Genomic DNA, 22,930 nt, shown 5'->3' on the forward strand with positions numbered 1-22,930 from the left:
TTATTACATAAACGGATAACATTTCTCTAAACTACAATGTGCTATTCCTTCCTTACTTCTTCCTTATATCCTGTTCAACCTTTGCTAACACTTTCCCCTAACCTTTTTTCCATTAACTCCTCCTTGTATTTGTGTCTGTGTGCTTGCACTGCTGCTCTTGGGTGTGTGGGTGCGTGGACACTCGCCTGTGTGCTTGTGTGCGTGCCAGACTCTGAGCTCGGTGCCGCAGTTGGTGGACATTGAGCCGTCGCCCGTCAGTGCCATGAGAATGACCCTGGCACAGGTAGTCTTAACTGTTGTTAGCATTCTTCATCTTCATTCCTGACACAAATCATGGATCACCAACTACATTCATGTCTATCTGTTTATCTGTCCTGGTGACATTGACTTGAACACTCATGCATTGCGTTTGTAATAATGCAGTTCAACTCTAACACCTTGTACTATGATTGACATTTTGCATGGCACTGGCAATATATGAATCACTGTGTGTATGGCGACAGAGCAGCCTGACTCTCTTACTAATGACTGCTGTTTGCGTACAGGCACACTGCTTTGCATCTAGCACACTTCATGATCATATATTAAAGACATTGTAAATGAATGTCATTCAGATTAATCAGATGGAACTGATGAAAAATCCAGGGTTAGATATGATTATATCCAATACAACCTATGATTATATTATATATTATATGATTATTATGTTGGCTATATGATTATGCTTAAACTATGGTTACTATACTTAACTATTTCCCTCAACAAAAAAAAGACCTGGACTGTTTAAGTAGAAAGTCCTAAGGAGGACAGTTTCTTTTTTCTACCATGACTTAACCCTGATTGACAGTCCTAATATATTAAGTCAACTGAAATAACCTTTACATTCCCAACTGTCCTTCCTGGCAAACCCATGGGCCTATCCCTATTCCTAAACAAATTAGTAAAGCCATTACAGCATGTCTAGCCAGCATCAACAAAAATACATTTTACCCAGGGGACTATGAGACTGTGCATGTTGTATTAAATTATATATGTTCCTCCTTCAACTTATTGCTGTAATCCTTTTGACAAAGTAGTTATCAGAATCCCCTGAATGTCTGTTTCTGACAGTAAAATGAGCATGACTTTTGCATGCTGCAGCATAACCACACAGGCGTGGCTACAATTACACCTATGACATCATGCCCATCGCTGGTGTAATAAATAAGAAATAACCAGACGAATATGTGCGATGCTCTGAATCATCATGCTTTTTAGGTGGATATTCAGTCACACACCTTAGTTGTAACTTGAGTGCCTATTTTCTTTAATCCAACCACAGAGCAACCAGACCAGAGTAAAGAGCAGCAGTTGGTTCACATGTTTCTCACAATTATCTTTTTAACCTACCTTACCCTATCTACCTATCATTACCCTTGTGGTTGCATTTGGATACGTTATGAGAATAATAGTCATTTAGTTAGTGAGTTAATCTTTATTTATTCAGGAATTGAGATTACGAGACCTTTTGTTAGAGAGACCTGAAAACAAATGATCACAACAAGAAAATTAATTTACTTTTAAACAGCACGTGCTGCACACACACACACACACACACACACACACACACACACACACACACACACACACACACACACACACACACACACACACACACACACACACACACACACACACACACACACACACACACACACACACACACACACACACATACACAGACACACACACACACACACTCACTCACTCACTCACTCACTCACTCACTCACACACAGCCAGTTAAAATAAATGTTATTAGAAATATAAGCTAATAATACTTTAAAGTCTCTTAAAACTTCAGGCTTTGTTGCAGGTCATTCCAGTAATAAAGTGCATACTGTTGAGCCTTTTAAAGCCAACATATCCTGTAATCTAGTGTTGAATAAACGGTTAATATTACAAATTATTTTTCTTGTCCCTACTGCACAGGAAACCTGTCTATTAGAAAGTAAAATACATTTCTAACAAATTATCTTTATTGCAGTATTATAAGAGCTGTTATTAAGTGAGCCATATTTGCTGGATGACTGAATACCACTGTTATAACAGTGGCTTTGTAACTGCAACGCTTTCATACTGTCATTTGTTGGTGAGCAATGCAGTCTCAGCACCAGATGACTGATCAGATGCCGTAACCTTGTTGCTGTTGCACAATGTAATATCACTACGCTATCATCGCCCCACCCGTAGATGATGAGTCAAATTTTGGTGTGCGATTCTTATTTTCACATTTGTAGTGGGTAATGATTTCAAATATGGTCATTGCAGGCAGAATGACCGTCTCTTTACTTTCTTTGTGTTTGTGTGCGTGTATGTTCTTTGTTGATTTCTGTGTTAGCTCACCTTTACCAAACCACCACACCAAAATCAAGCTGTGTGAGTAGATTCTGTCTGAATAATAAGGAGGCTTATTCTTTTAAGTGTCTGCATCTGCAAGCTGAAAAATAAAACAGCACATGTTGGCTGCTATATAATATAAAATATGACAGTAGGCATTCAATCCTGTTTTTAGGGGAATGGTTTTTAAGGAATACCTTTTTAAAGTGTTTTTCTTTTTTCCGTTAATGAACGTAGATAGTCTAATCATAGCACTCAGAAAAGCACTGCTGTCTGTTCTACAGCAGGTTGTGCAGACACCTTGGACCTATAGTCTGCCACTGCTTTTAAAAATCCATTAAAACCGCTCACATAGAAATACTGTTGCTTTGAATTAAGTGTGGTACAGGTGCTGTTCTAGGTGATGTATTACATTAGTCAAGACAGCAGCATGTCTCTGCAAGCTGTGGCGAGAGAAAACAGCAAGGGCCTAAGACGTGTGAAATGATGCATTAGAAAAGATAGCAGTGGCAAAAACATCATTGGATTTCAAACTATTTTGGGCGCATTTTTGCCTTTTACAGTAATTTGATTGTAAAGCCAACAAGTGTTTAGAGTGAGGGAGGGAGCCCCCAGGGTTTGGGCTTTTTAACTTTGCTACCAGCACATAAAATGCTTTCATTCACACAGACAGACATCTACATTTTGACAAATTTCATTCTCACCCTGCGGTTTCAGAATAACACAGTTGTTCTATACAGGCCTCTAAATGACTGTTATTATGAAGAAGCTAGAGGTTGTTATTGAAGTACAGTATGATCACACCATTTTGAGTTCACTGTGCTGTACTTCACATACTCCTCCGCTGGCAGGTTAGCAAGCTGTTATTTCAATCACGTTTACAGTAGTTGCTAATGGTTTAACATTACAACCTTAATTTGATAAATAAATATTTGACTCTGGCACATATACACATGTAGAATACTATCCGATTATCATAGGTCATATTTGCTAAATGTCCCCACTACATCATGGTGATTGAAATATAAGGAATTATTTGGTACTGTACTGCACCGAGTCACTTAATGCCTTGTTTTAGCTGTTTCACATTGGTCACAGCATTGCAGAAAGTCACTGAAAGGTCACATGTATGGAGAGGAGTGTCTTGCATGCTTGTACTCCCATTTTCCTCGCAACATGTGGATGCTGGTATGCCACCTGAAAGAAATGCTTATTTACTCTGTTTACTCCAATAACATACACAATTATTAAAGAGGCCTATCTCTACAATATCAGTTGAAAGCCACTGTTCAAATCTAGTTTTCTGCCTCCCTGCCTTAACTCCCTCCCTCGCCTGGATGTAATTAAGCTGTAAATCTCCCATGTAATACTCTTCGTTTCACACCTATACTTAGCCAGATTTATGCCCTCTCGTTACTGAAGCGGAAAATAATTAATAGATATGATGTGCATGAAAACTCGCAATTAAAATACCCTGTACCATAGTCTAGCTAACACACTTTTATTATCAGATTATGGGAGCCCCATCCTCTCTGGTCTGTAAGCACACATCAGTGACACTGAATGTATGTAGTATATCCTGAGGCTTAGTTTGTTTTTGTTTGAAGTGACAATAGCTATTTTTTGAAACACTATAGACTGATATATGTCACAGAATTTGCCAACACTAGATAAATGTTAGGGACACTTGTTATTGCCACAAAATACAAATGGAAGTTTAGCTTCTGCATTGATTTTAGTCTGATAAATCAGAATGAGGATGTGTACTGTATATAAAAGGGACACCGGTTAAAGGATTGCTAAAAAAATGAAGCAACAAATTGATGGTGTCACACACTAAACAAGTACCCTATTTGTTTCCCTAGCCTGTATGAGTCACATATAGGTAAAAAACAAGCAACATATATTGGTTTCACAGAACTAGCATTTCATTTTTGAAATAACAGGTTAAGTATATACCTATGGTGTATACATATGCAATAAAAATATTGTACAGAAAGGACATCATCACGCAGATTCTTCAGAACACTCTTAGATAGCTAATCGTACCATTTTGATTGTGTGCATATTCCTACAGACAGATAACTGCAACTTTTAAGACAATAATAACACTTGTTATTCTTTTAATGTCCTGAAAACTTAGTGTCAAATCTGTATTATTGTTCTATAATTAAAATATCCATGATTAAATAAGCACTAAAAGTTAAGAAAACATATTATCTATTAAGAATCTAACCCTCAAAAAGCCAATGTGCTTCATCGGGTGTATGGTATTAATCAGAATTAGATTGACAGTGACCAAACAGCAACAACTGTCTTCAGATCTTAATTCAAGGGCTGCTAAACTGTTATTCTTGTACAGACTTATGTGACATCACCTTTTTCCATCGATGCCTTGCACAATTCAAACCAGTGAGAAAAGCACATAAGAAAGAAATACAGACATCTGCCAAGAGAAATAACTGTTTTAACTTTGGAAAAATAATGTGTGTTCATGATGGATCCCATTACTCATAGTAAAAATAATGCTTAAGATACAATGTAAGCTGGTTCTGTCATTGGTAAGTGTTGGATTAGTGACTAGGTGTGTAAACTGTGAACTTAGAGACACATTTAATACTTTAGTCTCTGAAGAAAAAAATGCCACATGGTTATAATGTTGAAGGCTCATAAGCGGCCTTTGTGTTTAAAAAAAATCACATTTATAAAGGCCTCTCTCTCACTTGGTAGCACACACAAAAACACACACTAGCACTCTTTCACATGTGGTTTTAATAGCAGCTATTTTTTTCCAAGAGGACAACAATAGAGTTTTGCAACACACGCTGTATTAATTATGTGAGAAGGAAACAATCTTTCTCTCACACTTTCTTTAGCTCAATTAACAGCTTCTGCATATCACACCTTTTGACGGTGTACTTATGTGTGTATTTGTGTACGTGTGTGTTTGCCTGCGATGCTTGTGCGTGTGTGTGTGTGTGTGCGTGTGTGTGCGTGTGTGTGCGTGTGCGTGCATGCGTGCGGCTGGATACATGTGTTGGTTTACCCATGCCTGTGTGGTATGTATGTATGCATGCATGTGTGCGTTTGTCTATATTAGAGTCGTCAGCTGGAGTCAGAGACTGGGACGACGGAGGAGCACAGTCTGAACAAGGAGGCCAGGAAATGGGCAACCAGAGTGGCCAGAGAACACAAGAATATCATACATTACAAGAGAGTAAGACTCATCCCACATGCCCATTCTTGGAATATAATATTTCTTGGACATTCACGCATTGTTAATCACTTGATGTGTTTGTGTGTCTTGTTTTCAGTGTCTGGAGGAGTGTGAGAGCCATGGTTTACCCCCCACAGAGCAGGGCAGACTAGATCTGGAGTTGAAGATAGAAGACACCAAAGAAAACATACGCAAAGCTGAGGTATGTGACTCACATTGTGAACATTTGTTTTTGATCACACAGAAGATAAATGTGCACATTCGCCACAGCGTCGGCAATTACACTCAGTTGGCATGTTCTCCCTTTATTCATACGGGATTCGTCTGGGTTCTCAAAGGGGAACGGATGGATGTCTCCCCCCCCCCCCTTAAATTAAGAAGATGATTGACACTTGTCACAAACCTTCATATGATAATGAGTTGATAGTGTGGAGGGGCTGGTCAGACTAAGAAGAGAATGGTGTGCTTAAGGGAAAGGGGGCGTGTATGTCATTTGTCTATGTTTTCCTTAATACTGTATACACCGTAAAATCTGTGGAAAACATTGATGCAAAAGTAGTAAATGCAGCATACCGCCTAATTCTCATTTTCTGCCATCACTACACCATTAGCCTAGCAAACAAGCCCTGTGTTTCAGTGACGATAAAAAAAAATTCAGCCCTATCCCATATTTCCTCTACCTGCCGTTAGGTGAGTAATTATTTGGTAAATATTTAAAGTGCATCTCCTACTTCACTTTACTCATGCTCTCCCTTATACTGTCTCTTTGCCTCCATGCTTTGCTTTCTGATCAGGCTTTTTGCTTTTTTTCCACTAACTGGCACCCTCTGCTGTCAGGTTTGGTCAAATGTTACCTCTCTGTCTTGTCACTATTTTACTGTATTTTCTTTTTTCCCCCAAAGGTGTTATCTCATGTAATTGTACTGCTTTTAGATCCACTAACTTTTGGTTGCTATTTCAGTCTACCTTCACTGCAAGAATATTTTAGCAACACTATGTGTAGCTTGTGATTTAACATTCTACAAAATCTAGTACAAGCACCATCTCCCTACCCCACCGTCTCCTCTGTGTTTCTGTTTCTCGCTCATACTGTCTTTCTGCTATTCTTTGCTCTTCCAGGCCAGCATTACCTTGAGTAAGATGATGAATATTTTATGAGCTCATTTTGTACAAATGGCTTCATCACAGAGCTCTTATCACAGAATTACAAAGGGAGTGAAAGCAGTACAAAACACATCATCCGAGGTTGATGACAGCGTTCATCTGGATTGTGTCATGCTTTCCTTTTACATGAAGTATCATCGTAATTCCCTCAAACATGCTACAGTGGCCATTTCAACACCTTATTAGCAAGAAAATTAAGAAAGGCCTATATTTAGGATAGAGCGATATAAATACAGTCAATTTGTGGTTTTAAAATATCGAATTTTGAGGTATCTGTACTCAGTAAAGAAATGTTCTTTATTGGTCAGGAGCATCATATCTGAAAAAGTATAGTTGGCCTCGCTACCTGTCCTCATTAATGGATTTTTCATAAATTGCCTAATTTGCTTGTGACAACACTTTGACACCAACTGAGTTTCAAAATCAATATTTAGAGTTGATGCACTGTTTGTGCTAAAAATGTGACTATTTACTGCATAAATCTGTGAGAGATATATTCAGGTTAAATTAGGTTAAAGTTATATCCTCAAAGCAATTTCAGTCAAAAGCAACTGGACTTGTTATTTGTCAAGGAAGACGTTTCACCTCTCATCCAAGAGGCTTCATCAGTTCATGTACGCATCTGACCAGGCTGGGACTGGTCCAACTAACTGGTGTGAGATCCAGGTATTTAACCTCTCACAAGGCCGATGATGTCACTGAAACCTTTTGTGCTCCAAATGCCAACGCCGGTCGATCAAATCCAAAGAGGTGCAAACTTTTACTGAACATATAAACTCTGTGGACAGAAACATCAAGTTCACCAGAGAAGAAGTCAAGGACAATGGTTTGCCTTTCTTAGACTGTGACGTCCATATGGAGAATGACAGGAGCCTCCACATTGGGGGATACAGAAAACCCACTCACACAGATCAATATCTACTGTTTTACTCTCACCACCCTTTGGAACACAAGCTTGGAGGTATCAGAACACCAGCTCACAGGCCCAAGGGGAAGAACGCAAGCACCTGAGAGGCACCCTCACAACTTGTGGCTAACCCAGCTGGACCTTTGTGAAAACGGCGGCTGCTTCCAGAAAGAAAACAAAAGTGGTTGAGAAAGAAAAAGAAAACAAGAGAAACAACATAGTCATCCCGTATGTGGCTGGGGTATCAGAGAAACTCAGGAGGATCTTCAACAAACACTGCATCCCTGTGTATTTCAAACCCGGTAACACACTCAGGCCACTATCCACTATCCACTTACACCTCAAGGAGAAAGCTCACCCCTTTGATGAAAACAATGTCTAAATCTTGGACAGAGAGGACAGATGGTTTGAAAGAGGAGTAAAAGAAGCCATCTATGTAAAAGTAGAGAAACCATCGCTAAACAGAGGAGAAGGGCTGAAACACCACTTATCTCCAATTTACAATGCTGCCCTTTCATCCCTTCCCAGGAGATTCAAAAATCTAACCTCAAAGAACAACTGTTCACAAATGGCCTCCTGTGACTCCAACGACGGCCGTTAAGACTCAAAAGAGCATTAACAAAGTCAAAACCAACCTCCCACCAACGACTGTCACTCTAACGAAGGCCGTTGGCATTTGGAGCACAAAAGGTTTCAGTGACATCATCGGCGTCGTGAGAGGGTAAATACCTGGATCTCACACCAGGTAGTTGGACCAGTCCCAGCCTGGTCAGATGCGTACATGAACTGATGAAGCCTCTTGGATGAGAGGTGAAACGTCTTCCTAGACAAATAACCAGTCCAGTTGCTTTTGACTGAAATTGTTTTGAGGATAACGATGACCTGGACGAATGAGAACATTCACAGGCTTGATACAGTTATAGTTTTTACGGATGGTCTTTTCATCTGGACGTTTTATGGAATACATGATGCAGGAAACATAAATATCAGTGCCTTTTATCATGTGCATGCAAGCTTGCAGACCTATTTATTAGCCATGGTTATTTTAAGAATATGTTAAAAAAAAAAAAAGTCAGGAGCGCTGTTACATATGACACATTAGTAGGTTGGATTAAGTATTGTTCATATAATTATGGGGGGAAGAGTTAGGTGGAATTTAAGTTCCCGTAATATGGTCAAAGAAGACTTTCAAAATGTATCTTAGAAAAAAATAAAAAGTCTCCCGCTCTACTTAATATACAAATTAAGAAAAGGAGCAACACAATTTTATGCGTTTGAATCTGTTTTGCAGCTTTCAACAGTACGCCTCTCAATCTTTAGAAGCATCTTCTTATTTCTTGCCTCTCTCTGAATGGAACCAATAAACATTGTGAGAAAGGGTAAAATTATGTATTCTGTGCTCTCTGCAAATATCTGATTTTATGGCCTTTGGCTGAGTGCTTGATAAATTACTCTGGATATTGAAACTAGAGGCTGTGCATGTCTTTCCCTGAAATGACTTGAATAGTTACTACCGTAGCAAATCTTATCTACATGATTATATTCATCCATATGATTATATAACTTGATGCGACACATCACAAAAGACATTCAGGGATTTTTCGAGTTGTTTTCGCAAGAAAAACTTCATTTTTAAATGTTACTGTTATCCTTTGTATTCAACAATCAATTTACAGTACTTTGGCAGTATACTAAAAGGCATATAAATACAGAACTAAATACACTTAAATATCTGTTTATTTATCAGAGGTAATATCATTATCATACTGTTCAATAGGGTAATAGCGTATCGCATATTTTCCTTATAATGTGCGGCTATCTTACATGTTTGTTTTTTTGTCTTTCGTCTCTCGGGGCATACTTTGAAATAAAGCAGAAATTTCCCTCATTGAGAAATGTATATGATTATTCTTTGCTGTTTTCCTCTTTCTAATGACTTGTTAGAGGATGAGAGACTGAGCATATGAAGCAAGAGGCTGTCTCCAAACTAATGAGCTGTTGAATACTGTTGTCAAAACTGACTCCACCAGACAATCTGGCCTCATTAACACGTGACATCAAAATGCTTCAGACAGAAGATGCATCAAGATCAAGACAAGATTGTGCTCCCAGACACTTTCCAGCACAGGCAAACAAAACTAATAAGGATTGGAAAATTGACTGGAAGCATTTACTCATAATGTAGGCACAATTGAATCAGCATTGGCATAGTAATACCTTCATCACAATCATAAGGGCGCGTTCACACGTAGCATATTTTTGGATATTAAAACACAGTGCACATATCATGTCTATAAATATAGAAGACCAGTCCGCTTCCTCAGTATGCAGCTTCTGATTCTAGTTTGTCGTTTCAAATGGCTTTTCTCGTTAAGTTCAGCAGTGTGTCTGCCTGTCATTTCTGTCTACCTTCCTATCTGTTTTATTGATTAGAGCTGCCCAGATGGACTGTCTGTCTCACTGTCTGTCTGTCTGAGGTTGTCAGTCTATTCACTACTGATCTGCCATCACACCGCCGGTGGCTTGTTCTACTGACTTTAATTACTGCTCCATTTTTTTTTTTTTCAACTTTCTCCTCTTCAGTTTGGTATGTATGCTTATGGTCCAACAGCAACCTTTAGCATTTGCTGGGTGCTGCTAATTGAAAGAAGAAAAAAAAACAGAGGCACTTAAGTGGCTGAGGTCTTTATTGATCAAAAGCCTGGAAGTCTGTCCTGACTGTGTTTGTCTGTCTGACTGCACATCTCTGTAGGAAGGAGCTATCAGCTATCAATCTGCTCTGTCAGCACTAGTGAGAAAGGAAAGAGGATGGTAATGAAAGAGGAAATTGATGGAAAACGGTGAGAGACGGCAAGAAAAAAGAGAGGGGGATCAGAGATGAAAGAGTTGAGGATGCGAGACAGAGTGAATGTAAATCTCAAGGGTTTCCCTTGTGGTGGTCATAGCCTGACCATATCGTCTCATTAGGAAATAACATAGCGCATGTCCAGTGTTCAAAGCTCATTAAAAGAAAGTACAGCAAGTTTTGATGATTTGCCATTTAAGAGACTACATGGCACAATTTGGAGTGCAAATCCAGTTCACATCCTCACTCCTTCACTGAACTGTGCGGCATGTGATGTAATACAGCTGAAAGGCAAATTAAAATGATTTGAACAACTTGGAATTGTTTAGAAAATTACTACCATGCGCATTGAGGTGTATCAGGACTAGAAACTAGAGATCTTGACTTAAAATCCAATTATATATGAGAAATGCACAGTGATGTTCGCTGATAGCTCATTATATGGTTATTGCCTTGTATTTGTTTTGTTTCAGTGCCATGGCTGAAAAAGAAAAAAGTTGATATAGTTGCTTAAAGTTGCTTAATATAAAACAGGAAGAGTGACAATTTTGCACCCGGGAGACCAAATTGATTGCAACCATTGAAGTCCGTTAATGTTGTCTGTCTCATGTGAGCGACCTGCTGATACTTTCGACCCACAGTGAGACATTTTGTGCTTTTACCTAAAACTTAAAGGTCTTACACTATGCTTGCGTATATTTCTCTAAGTCATTTTGAGACTTTCACGTTACTTATATAGCACCTGGACCTGGGGACAGACTTTCGTTAAAATTGGAATGAGGTTAATTTTTCTGTTTAATTGTCCTGTCTACAATGACATAAGGGATGCACTTTTTGCAAAATGATCTCCATTTATGCCAGAAGGAATAATATTTTGTTTAAGACAGAGCTGTAAAATATCTTTTGTAATGAAATGGTATGTAATATTTAAACACTGCAACAGGAATTTTAGTGTCTCTTTTTGGTGTACACTTCATGTGCATGACGCAAAAATAAAGAAATACAACAATCGATAAATATAATCAATAATGTATTTTCTAATAAAACTAATGCAAGAAAAACTGTGAAGGCCAAATATATGTTTAATGTTCTTAACAAACCTAACCCTTTCTATTTTCAAAGACAATAAAGTTAAAAGCTGAGGCTCGGTTGGACCTTCTGCGGCAAGTGGGGGTTGCTGTGGATACCTGGTTGAAGAGTGCCATGAACCAGGTATGATCTGTCTGTGAGTGGAGAATGTGTACCTATGCTGTATGTATGTATACAGTATTTATATATATATATATATATTGTGTGTGTGGTTTGTGTGTGCATGCATGCCTGCGTGTGTGTGTAAAGGCCTCTCCTTCTCCTCACCTGACTTGTTTCATGTAGACGAGTGTGAATTAGTGCGTGATACATGCCTGTAAGTGTATCCATACATACAACTGTTTGAGTGTGTGTGCATTTAAATCCTTTCACACATTTTTCCAGTTTGTGTGGTGCAGTACGTGCGTTTGCATTATGTGTATAACCCCTCCCCTGCTCTCTCTGCATGCTGTAGGTGATGGAGGAGCTGGAGAATGAACGTTGGGCCAGCTACACTTCCCACGATCCCTCACTTTCGGTGAGACACCTCCCCTCACTGCGTGTGTTGCCACTTTCTCGCCAAGCCAGAAGAACTTGTTCTGTTTTCACAAAAACAAAAAGTTTGTTAATGCAATTTGACAAACATTAATGAACAACAATACCGTGGACATATCATAAACCCTTATGTGACTACCAATATGCCAATAGTATGTATTGGCATATTGGTAAATACATGTAAGGCATTGAAACAGGAATTTTATTAAAATTTTCAAAGTCGTAGCAGTTTTTGACTTGGCTGGAAAGTGCAAATCTCACACCTATAAATCAGAAGTGGAACCTTACCTTTTCACCACAAAACATAAGTCGAATAGCTGATTTGTGTCTCATGCATGGTGGCCTCACAGGACCACTCACTTCTATCACTGTATGTTCATTGTGTGTCTGCTATTGGCTCATGTGTCTTCCTAACTGTTCTTCTTCATGTGCTACAGAAACAGTGCACTCAATTCAGCACATTTAAAAACATCATTTTGAACTCCAAGGCAATGACTCATAATCATGGACTTTTCATTCTTTATGATTTAATTTTAAGCAAAAAAACACCCAGCTAGATTAGTTTTCCTGACCAATCACTTCTGGAATGGGGTAGATTGCAAGATAATTGACCTCAGCCCTGCTGGCTAATCATCTGTCACGCCAGTAACAGCCTCTTAACACGCCCCACTTCCCCATTCGAATACTGATGAAGTCCTCACACAACTGGCAGTTTTTGTTTTCTGACCCCTAGCTTTAAAGGAATAGATGGGCCTTCTTTTTAATCACCTCATTGTGTTTATGAGCATGTATAGATACTCTATGCATGTCATGGGGAAGGAGATTGACTTCTATCCTATACAGTATTCCACCATAAGTTTCAAATGTTGGGAAATGCACATATTTGCTTTCTTGGTGAGAGTTAGATAAGAAGATTGATACCACTCTTGTGTCTGTACACAAAATATGCAGCTAGAGCTTATCTTAGCTAAAAGCTCATTAATTTTTTTTTTTGCATTTAACAAACAAGGTAAAACATGTTCATTAAGGAGCTTAGAGGGGCTGGTAGACAGATTGTGTTACCTTTGGACTAGGCTTGCATTGCCAGACCATACTCTGTGGCGCATCATTCTGGAATAACAGAAAAAAAATCACTCTGGCTTGTTTGTATTTGTATTTAAACCAATCACAATCACCTTGGGTGGAGCTAAGTGGACGGTGCCCTTGCAAAATAGATAATGGAAGGGGCCTGTCATCTGGCGTGTGAGTTTACACCAGATTACCTGAGCCAGACTACTTTGGACAAAGCCAGCCTAGCTGTCTTCCAGTCTTTATGCTAAACTGGGTGATAGCTTCATATTAATCAAGTGGTGTCAATTTTCTCATTTAACTTATATAACCAAAGGAATTAAATAAGCACATTTCCCAAAATTTCAAAACATTCCTTTAAATTAGATTAAAGAGTGTGTCTTTTCCCAGATGGGGATCACAAAATTAATATTTGTATCTTTGTTTATAAAAAAGATAATTTGCATTAGAAAAAAGTGCCAAATTTATACCCTTTAAAGCTGTCATTTACGCTGTGTCCTTGCATGTGGGACTGGATGTGTACATGACTTACAGATACTTATGTTTTTGCATTTGTGTATACATATGTGTCTTTACAGTATACACGACTGAAGGAGAATGTACATCTATGACTCGGCTTTTAACCCCAAACGACACTTTGTGTCAGAGGCGTACGTGTGTGTGTCTTTCTGTCAACAGGACTAAACATAGTCTGTCTGCTTCTTTGGAAGCACTTGACATTCTGCTCACATGGTATTGCAGTTTGCAGAAAACACCAGAGAGAAAGAGAGAGAGAGATACTGAGTGTGAGAAAGTGTGAGAAAGTCTGGGGATTGAGGGCAATCTAGAAAGAGGTAAATGGAGGGAGTTGTGCAGTGAGAGAGGGAGTGTTGAAGAGATAATTAGTGAAGAAAGAGAGAAGCAGGAGGGAGAGTTAGCTGAGAAAAAGAAGAGGTGGTGTGATGAGGAGGTGAGGGGGAGAGGTGAGGAGGGAGTCACGTCAAGAGTGATAGTGTTCAAGTAAAATTGGATGCAGAGGTGAGAGACGGGGGATTGTGAGAAACAGGAGAGAACATAGAGGGCCCCAGTATACCACACAAATATTAGAATCAGCATGTTTTGCACAGACAAATCTAGGAACTGTGTAGTGTTATTCGATTTTGGGGGATTTTATTTGTGTCCTTGTGTTTTACATTTTTTTTTTTCCCCTTGCCCTTACCCTTTTCATATGATAAATCAGCTGTAGGCTAGACTTGCTGAAAACTCCTCCAGCTTACGTGGGTGTCATTAAATGAACTGACCTGGATGCACATTGAGTATTCAAGCATTTGACAGCAGTTCAACAGCCTTTTATTTCATTTGGAGTATAATGGAGCTTTTAAAGAAGTAAGAGAGATTATAATAACAAAGTGCAACAAGGGAACGGAAGAGAGAGACATGAAGGAGAGGAAAACAGTCGGAGGGAATGATAACAGTTTGCTGATTGGGGAGAGGTCAAGAAGTGACCAATGGTGAGAGAGAGAATGAAGGATAGATGGATTGTGAATACTAATCTGCAGAGCAGGAACCTCCCTCGACCCTTTCTTCTATCCACTCAACTTTATTAATACGACTATGAAATACTGCAAGCCCATGAAGTCTGCAACTCAGCTGTATTGGTACACACACACACTGAGATGCATTTTTAGTGATATTTTATTGGGTTATTACTGAAATATATGTTGGTCATTTTACTTCAGGACTGAAATGGAATTGGCTCTGAGGCTGTGCAATGTACTTTTAAATCAATACATTAAAGTGGATAAAAGTGACGTAACACACAAAAACTTATCAAAGAGCTTTGATAAGACTGAGTTATTTATTTTTTTATGGGAACACCTTAGGACCACACTTGGAGGTTATTATTTCCCTAGGGAATAGATTCTTATGTGCAGGAGACCTACTCAAATACAAAACACACGTCTGCTTTGTTCTGCACCGGTGTAGAGTTTACTGTGTCAACAGAAATCTGATGACCAAACATAATGACTTGGGAATGGATAAACACACACACACACACACACACACACACACACACACACACACACACACACACACACACACACACACACACACACACACACACACACACACACACACACACACACACACACACACACACACACTATTGTTATTGGCCAGGTCAGCTTGCTGTGTGTGATGGATCTTTCTACCAGTTAGATCACATGACCGTCATATAAGCCAGTGAAATACTCATGGAACAAAAGAGGGAGGAGCTGGATCATATGAAACATTAGTCCCTCTACACCTGTCTCTCAAAGCTGTAGCACATACATACTTTGCAGAACAGAGAAACCCAGGCAGGCAGGAAGAAAAGGTAAGCTATAGATTAAATCGTGACACTAGCACAGGGAGAGTGCAAATTAGCAGTAGGGAGGGGCGGAAATGTAACAAGTTAAAGTCTTTGTTAAATGGACAGACCTCGCAACAGGTGAACTGTGGTGGCGGTGGAGCTGTAGATACCAGCAAACACACGCAGAGATAGACAACATAACAAGTCACCTATCTGGCCAAACCTCAAAGTATTTTGAGTATTTGGGACAACTTTGTGTGTTTTTTTGTTTTTTACTCCAGGGCTTTAAAGGTGAACAGTTTTTTTCTTGTTTGCCCTTGTAGTAAGGTCAGAGGTTTAGACTTTATCTGGCTCTGTTTGTGTGTTCCAGGGCACAGTGGACTTGGAACGTGAGGAGGGAGAGGAGTGTGAAGAGAACATGGAGGTTTTTGACGACAGCAGCTCCAGTCCTTCGGGAACCCTCCGAAACTATCCCCTAACCTGCAAAGTCCTGTATTCATACAAGGTATACACCAACACACTCAGAGTTACCCTCTTCAGTTACATGGTCACACACCTACACATATCAAATGTCTGCAGCTACCTGCCCAACTGCAACACACAGCATCGCACACACAAAAAAAGCAAGAAAAGCAAAATTGGCAGTGTTGATTTATAGACAGTGTGAAATGCTGATGAATCTGCCACAAATAACCATGACTTTATCTTTAGCATTTTAAAATAAACTTTTTATGATGTATTGTCCTACTTCTCTGTCTTTAACACTGTTGACGTGTCTCTTCCGCAGGCCTCTCAGCCAGATGAGTTAACTATTGATGAACAGGAGATGTTGGAGGTCATTGAGGATGGAGACATGGAGGACTGGGTCAAGGTGCTCAAATACACATACAGATGTGCATTACGTTTACCGTAAAAACAACAGAAGCATTATCTCATGAGTTCTGTGCAATTGCTCTGTTTGGTTTCACAGCCTTGTGTGGTTTCTTGGTGTTCAATTCTCTCTTGCCATGCATGTTTTCGTGTAGCCTTTGTTCATTGTTTCTTTGTTTGTGTGTTTTCCAGGCTCGCAATAAGATAGGTCATGTGGGCTATGTCCCAGAGAAGTACCTGCAGTTCCCGACTTCCAACAGTCTGTTGAGCATGCTCCAATCTCTGGCTACTCTTGATGCTCGATCACACACCTCTTCGAATTCCACCGAGCCAGAGCTGCACTCCGGCTGCGTCAATGGAGACACAAACAGTAAGTACGCTGTAAAGCTAGTGATGGTAAATTATTCTTTGAAATAATTAAAACTGCATGCCAGGAGTTTGACTAAACAAGCTAGTTCCAGCTGTACCCGGGAAATGATTTTTTTTCCTTGTTACGAGGTTATTATGCACCATTGATTAAGGAATTTTTCTCTTTACTGCTCCACAAAAGTAGCTTAGATTTCAGTTATAAACAACTCTATTTTGCAAAGCAGAATGTTTTTTAGAATAAGCAAGTGTGGAATATCTACCTTGCTGGGTAAAATAAGGTAAATATTTGAAAAAATGCAAAACCTGAACGCTATATGAGCCACTGTTAAGTAAAAACAGTGTTCATTTAAAAACAGTACTAGGTGACGTTCCACAAGCTTTGTCCCTCCTGATTTCCTTTTCATCCATATATATTTTGGCTATTGTTTTTCCACATCCACCACCAAATAATGAGATATTTTTGTTGCTGCCATTCCAGTGACTCACTGAAACAATAGTGAGGCAGTTGTCTAAAATTGGCCCCCAACAAAACAGTAATTGAAATTGCAGACCAGTTTAATAAATTTGGAAAGAGCAGAGCTTTGTTACAAACATTAACTTTCTTTGGCTCCTTTTTCTCTCTTGTTTCTGCAACATTGGTTCGATCCACTTTGGGTGTTGATGATCTACATGCAATCAGGATACAGATAGTTAATCAATTACAAGTGATATCTATACAATTCTAGTTTTATTTAATTCATAATTTATTTGTCCTTCCTATCCTGCCCTCTTTGTAACCTTCTTTCTTCTTTTACTCTCTTTTTCTCCAACCCTCTTTCTTCTGTGTCTGCATGGGAAAATCACATATTGTAATTATTATTCCTTTCTGTCTTCTCTATCTCCCTCTCTCCAGCAGTGTGTACCATTCTCTTTATGACAATGAGGGCCAGGCAGACAAGGAACTACATTTCCCCAAGAATCATTATTCCTTCCGTGTATCTTATTGATGTCTCTCCTTCTCTTTGTCTGCCTTTCTCTCCCCAGTGATATATGTCCGTGCACTTTATGATTATGAGGGACAGGCGGATGAGGAACTCTCCTTTTCCGAGGGAGCAGTGATCCGCCTCTTGAGCCGCGACACTCAGACAGACGATGGCTTCTGGGAGGGAGAGCTCAACGGACGGGTGGGTGTCTTCCCCTCTGTGCTGGTAGAAGATCTCACTGAGAATGGGGAGACCAGTGGAGGAATGCCAGGTGACATACAGGTATGTTGATGCACACAGACACAGGGATGACACTTACAAATGAACACAAGCTTAGACAACTGTAACTCTGTGGGAAAACACAGATATTCAGCATGTCACTCTTGTGGCGATGAGCATTTAGTCTTATCATTCTCTCCTCAGGGTAGAAATACCCAGCATATACAGTAGTGTAGTCTACTCAGACACTTCTCCCCCCCTCTCCCCTCCTCTCCCTTCCTGGCTGTTGTCCAATAGATCTATCAGCAGGGCAAAGTTCACAAACAGTGGATCAGAACTGCTGTTTTCCTGCAGGGCTCTGATAAAAACCCTGCACTGCAATCACAGAAAGGGGTCTTATCAGTGGCTGCCCTATTAGAGGTTCAGCAACAGGAAGGATACAGCCTCTCTCTTCCGAAAAGCCTGTAGACATAACACACATCACAACAACCCTTAATTTCTTTTAAGTGATATGTGGGAAAGATTGGTAAAAAAAACAAAAAAACATCTGAATCCTTCTGGTTTGCTGCCACGCAAACAATCAAGTTTTATGAAAGCAATGGCAGGTCAAACTTTAAACTAATTCACCAGCAACATTTCTGTAAGGTATTCCTCACAGTATTCCTAGTGTTGCACCAGAGCTGTTCTAATCGATATTTTTGCATTAACAATGGATGAAGTTACTATAATGTGAAAGGGGTTGCTTCTAGTGACAAACCCACAGAGAATTATCAACTGATTCTGTAGTTCCCCTCAGCTCTAAGGAGTGTTTTAGCATCTTTAAGTTTGTGGTTTTGATTTAACTGCCTTTCAACCTTCGGTAACTGTTGTGGTTCAATCTCAACGCTCTCATAGCTTTATTTTTCGTGTGCAGCCGGAAGCTGTTTTCAATAGAAAAAGCTCTAAAAGTCCCACTGTCTGTACACTACCTGCTCAACCCCGAACAGCAGAGAGACACAGTTAGAGACTTTCTGGTGAACATCATGGAGTATTTAACAGCTAAACCGCTAGATATTTCCCCCAGGAGTTAGTGGAGACCAAGCAGCAACCTAGAAGTTAGCCATATCGACTTCATAACACGATGACTGTGTTGTGTTTATAGCACCACCATTAGATTGATTTCAACTGACATTTTGGCCTTTCAACTCAACTCAACAACCCACTTCTTTTATTGAGGTCAAAAATAATTTGTCGTTTGATTTTTTTCAAATAGACAATTATATATACAAAGGCCATCTGATCTCACTGTACTATATGTGAAAGCAGGTGTTGTTTTGGATGCATTTATTGCGGCTATAATCCAAACTGTTGACCTGTAACTTAACAGAGTCGACTTCGATTAGATGACAGTCCAGTCAGTGTACAAGCAGTTTCATATCATTTGTGCTGTGATGTAGAGCGTGGGAGTCATTTGTAGGATCACAGGTGAGCAACACATTTTCAGTAATTATTTCTCTATTTCTGCATCTTTCTCTAGATTTCTCCAACTCTGAAGTTGCCATGTTCTCTGCCACCTCTCCCGCTGTATGAACAACCTCCCATCAGCCCCTTCACCAGCCCCGAAACCTCCACCCCGCCTCCTCTTCCACGCTCACCCTCCGCCGCAATCAACGGGGAGCACAAGCCCCCACCGCCCGCCTCGTCACACAAGGGACCGCTTCCCACCCACAGTAAGACACAAACAGAAAAAAGTTTGTGTGTAGTAGAATCAATTGAAGTGGTCAATGTGGCTTTTTACTGAGTTTTTCTCTGCCTCTTTCTCTCTCTCTCAATAGATCAAAGCTCTGGCAAGAGTCCAGTTTCTCCTGGATTTACTCAGCCATTGCGATTCACCCCTGAAGGAGGCCCAGGCAAACTACGACCTGTTAGTATAAAACTTATTGGGGCCCAAGCACGAAAGTGCAGTGTGAGGAACTTGTTGTTTTTGAAGAAATTATTATATTTTACGGCACAGTCACATTTTTGAGGTTCTTGAGGTTGAGAACTCATGAAAATCGGCACACATGTCAGACAGGCTTCCTGCAGTGATTGGTTGTGTCCAGCTGGCACCAAAAAACACACACCAAAGTTTCTTTAATTTTCACAACATTAGTTGGGATCGTATTTGTACCTTCAAATATCTATTCCTGAATACTTAGGTGCTGACTTCAGGACATCTCTGACTACATACAATCAATAAATAAATAAAAATGTTTACTCTATCAATTTAGAGATTTTTCCAAATTAAATGTCTTTCAAAGTGTATGATTCAACTTTTTCCCGTGGTCTAGTCTAGTGTTAAAAAACTAGACAAAAATCACAATAAATTGTTGTATCAAATCAGCAACCAAGTCTTGTGATAGTATCGAATCAGGAGAAAGGCATATTGTCCCAGACCTATTGCTCAGTGTCCAACAGTCACAGAAACGCACGGCTCCAGTCAAGCGGTGTGCCATCAGTACCCTGACATGCATGAAGGTGCAAGGGTCCGTTCAGCTTAATTTTAATAACGGTGTTTTTTGTGTTTATGGTCTTTATGTCTCCTGTGATGTTAAATTGAATATCTTGTTCTGACTGATGATCAGACAGAAAGAGCAATTTAAAGACGACACCTTGGGCTTTAGGGAATTGTAATTGCTATTTCTTACAATTTTTTAGACCAAACAGATTAATCAATAATAAAAGTAATCATAAGTTGCAACCCTGTATCCGACAAAGTGTTGATTAAAATGTACTGTTTATTTTTAGAGAATAAATATTCCTTAAAAATGTGTTTGTGTCCCACAGCAGGAAATGAATATTAAACTGTTTGTCAAATTAAGAAAAGTAGGCCATCTCCATGTCCTCACTTTGCCTTTTTTCTCAAACTTACATTCATTATGTTTTCTTTCACCGCTGCAGGTGCGAGCTGCTCCTCCTCCACCCAAACAGCACTCCCGCCGACAGCAGGAGAAGAGCGACAAGACAGAGGAGGTGGAGATCACGCTGGTGTGACAGACAGTCAAGCTGGCAGGCAGTTATAGAGACAGAAACAATACAAACAGGTGACAGACAGACACATCCTACAGGCTGGGGACCTGAACTGCTCTGAACTGAAGTCAGTCTAGACAAAGTGAAATGAAGTACAACAAAAAGAACCACGTCCGATGCTCCCCTGGCCTCTTTGCGTCTTCTCTCATCCTGAAGCTGAGGAGCAAAGAGAGGAAATGAAGGCAGACTATCCAATTGAATAATCTATGTATTAGCTTCCTAATGAAGTGCAGCAGTAGCCGCCTCCACATCCCTCTCCGCCTTCCCCCATCCTTTCATTCTTGCCTTAAAACTTTACCTCATCGGGCAGCAAACCAGAGCACACTGAAGGAGGAATGTTTAGATAGGGGGAGTCTGAGGAAAAGATAATCATGGCTTTGGCAAGTTTTCTTGTTATCTTGTTATGCTTATTTCAAGATATTGTTAAGCAGTGTATCTCTCTGTACAGGAAGATCATTCTGCTGCATTTGAGAAATGTCCCTTTTTATGTGTGAAAAGTAATGGAGCCTTGAAACTGACAAAATGTAATAAAAGGTTATAGGGCAAGTCAAAAATAAAATAAAAATAACTGAATATGTAATAAAATTGTTAGTTAAAACAGTTAAATGGATTGTTAAACGACAGCATTATACTTATTTAATCATTTATAATTTTTCCCATAGAACCTTTGCTTTTCCTCAATTTTCCTGATGCATAGAACATACAAATTAGGAAAACTGCTCATACAACATTGGCAGGATGAGCAATTTTCAGCAGCACCAACCTTTTCAGCTAGCTACCTTAACTGTCTTCATAAAATCAAACCAGCCAGTACATGCTATGTTAATCATCCATATACTGTACCGCAAACTACTGAAGCATCACTGTAAAACTGTAAGAGTTTTTGTCAGAAAGCTTAATGCGAACAAAGCTACTGAGCTAGAGCTTGGAACCTTAATTTATTTGTTATTTGGCATTTTTAGAAAAAAAAAATACATTAATTCACACATCTACAAAATGTTGGGGATGACACGTAAGTCCAAGACTTATTTCCACTGTGGTCCTCGATAAAGATAAGAAACGCACAAAGATGGAAATATTATGAAGATAGAAGCATGTCTCTGAAGTCTGTGAACTTCCACTTAGCATAGAAGCATAGAAAGTAGCTAGTAAAATTCTTTAGCTACTGTGGCTACTGTAAGAGTTTATACACTCGCTGGTGTAGTTTTATGCCAAAAATTTGCTTCAGCTGGGTAGCTAGCAAAAAAAGCTATGTGCTCTGTGTGTTTAGCTACAAGTGTTTCCAGGTAAGCTAGCTAACATTAGCCACACAGCGACAAGTTAAATGTTTGCTAAGGCCCAAAAATAGAAAAAAAATACAAGCAGCTAATGAAAGATAAATAGTAATCAAGAGTTCAATAAATTATGTTTTTGATTTAATCGATACCTTTTATTACAGTTTTGAATGTCGGGGCACCAAAAACAAATAAGCTTGATGAGAGAAAGTAAATATAAAACTTGCCAAAGATGTCATGATTTGGATTGCAGCTGGGGTTAAAGTAAATGGACAGAGAAACTGGGTGGTGTGTGGATGCAGTGTCCCCCCCCCCTCGCCGGCCCTTCCTTCGCCATATATAGTCCTTATCATCATACGTATCCAATGTGTATTAGTACAGTACATTACTGTTGTCATAGGAATGTTATGCACAGCGTTTCATATAGACTAACTCAGCTGATTGGAATACCATTTCTGATATGTAGTGGACGTTTTATTCTCATCTTATACTGAAAGGGCATTGTAAATACAGTATGAAGGAGAGATGAAAGAAGAGGAGGGAAGGCGGGGATGATAGAACAAGAGAGGAAAAGGAGGCTGGATCCTCCTCTGCTCTTTTCTCCACCTCTCTTCCCCACGCTTCCTTTCTTTCTCTCCCTCTTTTCTCTAATGT

General features: G+C 39.6%; 1 protein-coding gene across 1 annotated transcript in view; it reads left to right on the plus strand.

Moving 5' to 3' along the window:
* LOC310947058 (F-BAR and double SH3 domains protein 2-like) overlaps positions 1-21,092 on the plus strand; it is a 62,301-nt gene extending 41,209 nt beyond the window's left edge. Inside the window, exons 11-21 of the mRNA XM_083913697.1 lie at positions 5,479-5,595; positions 5,693-5,797; positions 11,634-11,723; positions 12,055-12,117; positions 15,905-16,039; positions 16,322-16,405; positions 16,597-16,774; positions 17,797-18,017; positions 19,471-19,663; positions 19,769-19,857; positions 20,874-21,092. Coding sequence (XP_083769823.1) covers positions 5,479-5,595; positions 5,693-5,797; positions 11,634-11,723; positions 12,055-12,117; positions 15,905-16,039; positions 16,322-16,405; positions 16,597-16,774; positions 17,797-18,017; positions 19,471-19,663; positions 19,769-19,857; positions 20,874-20,966 — 1,368 coding nt within the window. The 3' untranslated portion in view covers positions 20,967-21,092. The remainder of the gene's footprint in view (positions 1-5,478; positions 5,596-5,692; positions 5,798-11,633; positions 11,724-12,054; positions 12,118-15,904; positions 16,040-16,321; positions 16,406-16,596; positions 16,775-17,796; positions 18,018-19,470; positions 19,664-19,768; positions 19,858-20,873) is intronic.
* The last annotated feature ends 1,838 nt before the right edge of the window (positions 21,093-22,930 follow it).

The sequence above is a fragment of the Echiichthys vipera genome (genome assembly GCF_963691815.1).
Source record: "Echiichthys vipera genome assembly, chromosome: 5".
In the NCBI taxonomy this organism is placed as follows: Eukaryota; Metazoa; Chordata; class Actinopteri; order Perciformes; family Trachinidae; genus Echiichthys; species Echiichthys vipera.